The sequence below is a fragment of the Tupaia chinensis genome, unplaced genomic scaffold (genome assembly GCF_000334495.1).
Source record: "Tupaia chinensis unplaced genomic scaffold, TupChi_1.0 Scaffold000477_1, whole genome shotgun sequence".
Lineage (NCBI taxonomy): Eukaryota > Metazoa > Chordata > Mammalia > Scandentia > Tupaiidae > Tupaia > Tupaia belangeri.
In genome coordinates this window covers 1741815-1749063 of record NW_006159986.1, presented here as the reverse complement: position 1 = coordinate 1749063, position 7249 = coordinate 1741815, and the positions used below count along the sequence as shown (strand labels likewise).

The 7249-nt window shown below is 55.2% G+C and overlaps 1 protein-coding gene across 1 annotated transcript in view; it reads left to right on the top strand.

The window, feature by feature from the left end:
* Positions 1-669, top strand: part of GJD3 (gap junction protein delta 3) — a 1323-nt gene extending 654 nt beyond the window's left edge. The window contains exon 2 of the mRNA XM_006156030.3: positions 4-669. Coding sequence (XP_006156092.1) covers positions 4-177 — 174 coding nt within the window. The 3' untranslated portion in view covers positions 178-669. The remainder of the gene's footprint in view (positions 1-3) is intronic.
* The last annotated feature ends 6580 nt before the right edge of the window (positions 670-7249 follow it).

Here is a 7249-nt window from a genome sequence, read left to right as displayed (position 1 = left end):
AAGCTGCTCCCCCCACCGCCAGCGCCGCCAGCCCCGCCGTCCAGGCGCCCGGGCCCTGTCCCTTGTGCCCCGCCCGCCTACGCGCACCGCGCGCCAGCCTGCGACAGCGAGGGCGAGGGCGGTAGCGGCCGCAGCAAGGCGTCACTGGCCACCGTCCGCCAGGACCTGGCCATCTAGCGGCGGGCACTGCCTTGAGCAGACAGTGAGGTCAGGGGCACGAGCGCGTCACCTGGGCCCTCACCGAAGAAGCGAGAAAGGGCTCTGCAAGCACTGTTGCCGGCCCCAGCAGGAGACGGTGGGCTGGCCCGCACCTCGCCGCTGCTCCCAGCTGCCTCAGGCAGCAGCCGTGCCCAGCCGTGCTGGGGCGCAGAATGAGCTAAGGCCGGCCCTTAGCTGATCCCGGTGGAAAGGAGGAGACCTGGCCCTGAGACAGTGACAAGAGGTGGACAGAGCGGAGTGGAAGGCAGAGGGCAGTTGATGACCTGGTGGTCTTACTGAGGAGGAGAACCGGGAGGCCAGCATTCCCAGGCACTATCCCGGTTCAGAGTAGCCTCTGCGGGTTCTCTGAGTGTGCACACGCGTAGGCATGTATACACTGAGCTGTGTGTGCACAGGCAAGCTCTGTGTGAGCGCTGTGTGTGTGCATGCATACATGTGTATCCGTGTGCACTGTGTCCTGTGCATGCACATGTTTTTCACGTGAACACGGGTGTGTCTGTGATCTGATAGGCACCACTGGGTGCCAGCAACCACTGCAGTGGCTCCTACCCTAACCCAGACCGGCTGCGAGGTCCCACCTCCCACAGGGAGGTCTCCTGGAGGGAGAGGCTGCAGAGGAAGGGATGAGGGAGGCACCCTTCACAGCGCAGCCTGCAGTCCCCACAGCAGGGCCAGGTGCACCTTTGGTGAGGCAGAGTGGGAGTGGCCCTGGCCCAGAGGCCAGGATACAGAGCGGTTATATTCTTCTCTCTTCCTGGCTCTCCCTCCCACTGCGCTGCTGTGCCCCGCCTATAACCATGGTTGTCTCGTTCATCCTCAGGGGAGACCACCCTAAAAATTGGTGTGATCCTGGCCCTGCATCCCCTCCCCACCAAGGCATTCAAAAAACCTGCACACTGCCCCACGTAGTGACCCTGCCACCGTCTCTCTCTGTCCTCCTTCACCACCCCATGAGACCCTAAGTGACAAACCCAGGGGATGCCATCTGACCATACCTGCGTGGGCTTCGTGGAGCTCTACCTCGACCAACCCTGCCCCACGTCCTCCTGTGGCCCTGGCATCCCACTCTGTCCTTTCGTGTGCTCGTCAGCTTCAGTTGTCCCCTAGTACTCCCCAGCCAGCAGAGGGCCTTCTGAAAAGCCCCCACGAAAGCCTTTGGGTGCCCCCCGCCTCAGGGTGAGCCCAGCACCTTGCAGAGGCTTCCACGCCCAGTGCTGTCTGACCCTGCTGGTCAGGCCTCCAGCTTCCCTGTGTCTCTGCTCCAAACCACACCGAATTGTCTACTGAGAAACACCAGGCCTGGGCCTAGCAGGTGGTGTGGTGGTCAAGGTGTTAGATTCTCATATGGCTGACCGCGGTTGGAGTCCCAGACCTGGTGGCTTGCTTTCTCACTTTCCCTCTCTCTCTGGTCAAATTAAAAAATAATAAATTAAATAATTATTTTTAAAAGAAGAAGAAGAAGCACTAGGCCCACTGTTGTTTCCAAGCTGCTCCCTTGCCTGGAACAGCCTCCCTTTCTCTGCAGCTTCCACCACCCCTAGCCAATATTACCCCCACCCCAAGTCAGAGCTCAAGGCCCCACCTCGTGCTTCCCCAGGGAGAATGCTACTCACTGGTGGCATGGCTGTCTTCTGCCCCTGGCACATTGTTTTATAAATGCGTGCTTGGGGGACCAGCAGGTGGCATGGTGGTTAAGGCGCTGGACACTCCCACATAGCTGACCAGGGTTCCAGTCCCGGACCTGGTGGCTTGCTATCTCACTTTCCATCTCTCTCTCTCTCTCTCTCTCTTTGGTCAAATTAAAATAAATGAATGAATAAATAAAAATAAATAAATTTAAAAAAATAAATAAAAATAAATGCGTGCTTGGATGAGAAGCTGAAGGTGTCCCGGGGCCAGGCTGTCTCCATGCTCCAGCGCTTACCCAGGCTCACAGTGGGCACCCACCTCTGAGGATGGTCAGTTCTAAGTCTGCTGCCTGGACTCTCCCCACACAAACTCAGAGGCTGGTGTCCAGCTGTTCTGCAGGTATATTCATCCAACAAACGTTTGCTGAAAACCTACTATATGTCAGTGTTCAAGATCAGCATCGTCCCACAGAAATAGGAGGTGGGTCAACACGCAGTTTCAAGTTTTCCATCAGGAAGGAAGCAGGCAACACTAATGTTAGTATATACACGTTTTCCTCCTTTTAAAGTCGATTTCTCCCATGAGTCAGAGAGACAGAGAAAAGGAGAGAGAGACAGAACAAGACAGAGACAGAAAGCACCCCAACAAGGTCTTTATTTATTTATTTATTTATTTATTTATAAAGGTTTTGGTTATAGGGCACATGCGCTTGTTGGACAGACACAGAGAAACAGAGAGACAGTGAGAAATCACCCCCAGGGGGGATGGCTGCGCTGAAAGAGCCCAAGAGGAGAATGGAAGAGAAGGGATTGCGGCATGGCCACTCCCCCTGAGGAGGTGACTTCTCTCATCATTTTCTGTCTTTCTGTCTCTCCTTTTTTTTTGTTCTCCCCGCAAAAAGAGCAACAGTGACGAAAAAAAAAAAAAAAAAAAAAAAAAAAAACTCTTGCCAGAAAAAAAGTTCATGGAGAATGGAATGACAGTATCAGCTTACTTACTGGGGCCAGCAGGTGGCGTAGTGGTCAAGACGCTGGACTCCCAAACTGCGAACCACAGTTTGAATCCTGGACCTGGAGGTTTGCTTTCTTATTTTCCTTCTCTCTCTCTCTCCTTCCATCTCTCTCTGCTCAAATTTTTAAATAATAATAAATAAATAAAATTAAATAAATAACTTTTTTAAGTATCAGTTTATTTTAGTGCAAAGACACTTTGAAATTCATGCATACTTGAACTCATGTGCATGGTTTTTTCATAATACATATTTTCTATGGACTCTTTGAAGACCACCCTCCCCATGGATCAAAGCAGATCTCGATGTTGGGCTGCTGTGTGGACACCCGCCCCCACGGAAGCACGTGGCAGGGGAGATGGTCATAAGCAGGTGCAGAAGGTATGTCCGGTAACGGTAAGAGGAGAGTGATGTCTGTGAGAGGGTGACACACAGCAAGCGGCTGGCTGGGAGGGAGAGCATTTCCGTGGAGGGAAGGGCAAGTGCGAAGGGCTGAGACAGAAGAGCGCTGGGGGGTGCGAGGCCAGCAAGGAGGAGGGTGTGGCCAGGGGCTGAGGGCGGGGCCTAACGCAGCCTCTAACGCACCTCCTTCCATAGTGCCTCCCCTGCCTCCCTGGAGCCCCGGACTGTCCTTGGCCGGTTCTACTTCTCATCCTCTCCCTTACCCACTCTTCTCCACCCTTCCAAGGCTGCCAGGGCCAGCCCCATCCCCAGTGGGCTCTGCGCCTGCCCCCCACCCCAGTTCCCATCAGAATGCGCCCCCTGTTCGTTCAAAACTCTCCACTCTTCTTGCCCTTGGGATCGGATCCAGTTCTTGAACTGGTTTTGACCTGAGCCCAGTTCAGCATCCACAGCCTCACCTCTCCCAGCCATTCCAGTCAAACACGGAAGTGGTTGGGGCTGGCAGGTGGCGCGGTGGTTAAGGGTGCTGGACACCCACATGGCCAACAGCAGTTTGAATCCTGGACTTGGCAGCTTGGTTCCTCACTTTCTCTCTCTCTCTCTCTCAGGTCCCTCTCTGGTCACCTTTAAAAAAGGTAAATAAATAAAGGTAAATAATTGTTTTTTTCTTGAGAGGTTTTTGCTATAGGGCTCCTGCGTTCTCCAGAAAGACAGAGTCACAGACAGAAAGCGAGAAACCACCCCCCAGGGGGGATGGCCTCACCGCAATCCCTTCTCCTCCATTCTCCTCTCAGGATCTTGGGCTTGCACGCACACATGCCCGGCGTGAGTTTAAGCCACCGGGTCCAGGACTTGAATAACGGTCGGCTACGTGGGAGTCCAGCGACATAGCCATTATGCTCCCTGCTGGTCCCAATAAAATAATTCTTTAAAAAAAATAAAAGGGAACCAGCAGTTAGCGTAATGGCTATGTCGCTGGACTCCCACGTAGTCAACCACGGTTTGCGTCCCGGACCCGGTGGCTTAAAACTCACGCCGGGCGCACGTGTGTACGTCCCCAAGATCCCGAGAGAGGAGAATAGAGGAGAAGGGATTGTGGCGTGGCCAGTCCCCCTGGGGGGGGATTTCTCGCAGTCTCTATGTCTCTCTCTGTCTGGCGAGAGCACACGCCCTATAGCGAAAAAAAAAAAAAAAGAAAAGAAACAACAACAACAAAACAGAAGTGGTCAAACACAGAGTGGACCATTTCTTTTTATCTTTTAAATTTGCCAGAGGGTGCATGCACTCACCAGAGAGGGACAGAGAGAGAAAGAAGTAGAAAGCATTCCTTGTGGGGGATGGTCACTCTGCAAGCCCTTCTCTTCCATCGCTTCCTCCTTCCAAGGCTTTGGGCACACACACACACTCGCACACTCACACACACACGTGCCCAGCCACCAGGTCCAGTCCTTAAACCACGCAGTCAGCTAAGTGGGATCGGGGTCTCACCCACCACAACACCAGCAGGCCCTGGTTGTTCGTTTCTGATCATGCAAAACTATTTACCACCTCTGCACCACACTGGGTTAGTTCCATTAGAAATCTGAGAGGGCCCACCTCCTCCAGGAAGGCTTCAGAGCATTGCCAAAGGCCTGGTGAAATAGCTCTGCCCTGTACTCCTGCAGACCTGTGCAAGGCCCACTGGCCACCTTCCCCAGACTGTATCCTAGTCACATGGTCTCGGTTAGTCTCCCTGTGCAGGATGGGTCCAGGCTCAGACGGAAGCTGCAGAAACATTGGGCAATGTCTGGGGACATGCTCGGTTGTCACAGCTATGAGGAAGTTACCTCCGGCACCTAGTGAGTAAAGGTGGAGGACGCTGCTAACATCGTACAACGCGCAGGACAACCTCCCAGGGCAAAGAGGCACCTGGCCCCGGATGTCACTGTGCTGAAGGCGAGAAATTCTGCTTACAGTGGCGATCTGCAGGCCAGCAGGTGGCATGGTGGTTAAGGCACTGGACTCCCACATGACCGATCACAGTTCAAGTCCTGGACCTGGTGACTTGCTTTCTCTCTAGTCAAATTAAATATTTCTTTCAAAATATCAAAATACAGTATATAGCACTTACCTTAATTTCTTCTTTATAATACAACTGTGGTAGCATATTGATTTCCAAAGGCATGTTAAGCGAATTTCATTTCACATTAGTACAGGCGTTAGAAAGTATTTACTAAAGGAGCCGCACCTCTTCCAGCCTGGGAGAGATGGCAAATTAAGTGAGGAGCTGCTGCCACCTGGTGGCTGAAGTGAAAAGTAGCAATGGCCAGCAGCCCCAGTGGAAGGAACCCCTGCCTCTCCCTATGGAAGGGTCCAGTTTTCCCTCCCCAACCGAAGAAGCTTGACACTTCTGGGCTTTTAGGATCTGGGAAAGCGTTTTCGGCTGACAGGTGGATCCCTGATCTAACTTGCTGTGTGACTCTGGGCAAAGAAACTGCCCTCTCTGTGCTGTGGTCTGGCGTGAGGAATTAAGGGCCCTCAGGGCCTGCACACACTCCCCTTGACCAGCAGTATCTAGGTCCTCCTGCGACCTGTCCTCTGTGCCTCCTGTCCATGAGTGGCCTTAGGATGGGCGAGGGAGGGCAGGACAGTCCTTGGAGGCAGAGACAGGGCTGGCCTCCTAAGCGTCTGTGCAAATCCCGCGCTCGTTCAGTTGACGTGAGGTCCTGGCCCCGGCTCCCATGCCACCTGCCACTTGTGCTGTGAAGGTCAAGTCTGTGGTCACTCCCAAAATAGAACTCTGCAACACAGCCCCAGCCCTTGCCTGGCTTCCCAAAGACCAGGGACTCTGAGGTAGGGATGGATCCTCCCTCAGCCCTGGGGTTCCCTGAGGGCAGGGGCAGCTTTTCCTTCTCCCTCCTCCCCAGACTGCGGCTCCTGATACGGACAGTGTAGACCCCCCAGGCCGAGGGCTTTGCAAGGGCAGGCCTGTCTCCTTCCTCAAGTCCCCCCTGAGCCCCCAGCACTGCAAAGCAGGCTTTGGTGGGCAGCGTAGCAGAGGGTACACTGGCCAATCACCGGGCCCAGGCTTGCTCTGAGTCTGCGGGGAAGCCCCCATCCCAAGCCCCTTGCCCAGACACCGAGAGAAGGGGGCGGAGGCAGCGAGGCTCTGAAGCATGCATAGAATAAATAGAACTTTATTCTTTATCCAGTAGATCTCAGTGGGAAGTCCAACAGTAACAGGTGCACCAGCGGGCTCCAGGGGCAAAGACCCCAACCCTGGGGCAAGGTCAGGGCAGAGCCAGCTTCCCAGCCCCAGGGTGCAGGGGTGAGAGAGGACCCCCTGCAGGCCCGTCCTGCGGGGCAAGGAGGGGGCCCAGGTGTGGGGCAGGCAGGGTGGCGGGCAGACCAAGATGGAGGGATTCAGGCCGAGGGTGTCTGTCGGTGTCCACTGTCCACTGTGCATGTGTGTGTGCGTGTGTGTCTGTGTGCCTGGGGGCCCTGTGGGGGTGCTGGTGGCTGTGAGGCTGGGGGCAGGGGTGGCTTGGACGCCTTGGCTGGCCCCTTCACAGTAGGGCAGGGGCTGGCCTAGAGTGGCCTGGTGGTGGCAGCACTGTCCCACTGAGCACAGGGTCAGGGCATACTGTGTCCAAGGGACCCTGCCTTGTCCCTGCCCCACGTCCCACAACGAGCGGAGGCAGGTGCCAAAGGCCAGGAGTCCCCTCCTTCTAGGGGCGGCCAGAAGCTGTCCACGCCCAGTGGTTAGGCAGAGGGAGAAGGGGGCCGGCTGCTTCCCTGGCATGGAGGGGAAGGCAGACCTTGGAAAGTTAGTAGTTCACAGTTCGAAAGAGAAAACTGAGGAGAAAAGGCTGAGGAGGGCTGGGGGCACAGGGACATGGAGGGAGAGCGGGAGCCCCTCCCAAGCCACTCCCCTCCCTCAGAGCCCACCCCTCCAGCCCTGGATCCAGCTCCCCCCAATACACAGCACAGATTCCTTCAGTATAAATGTGA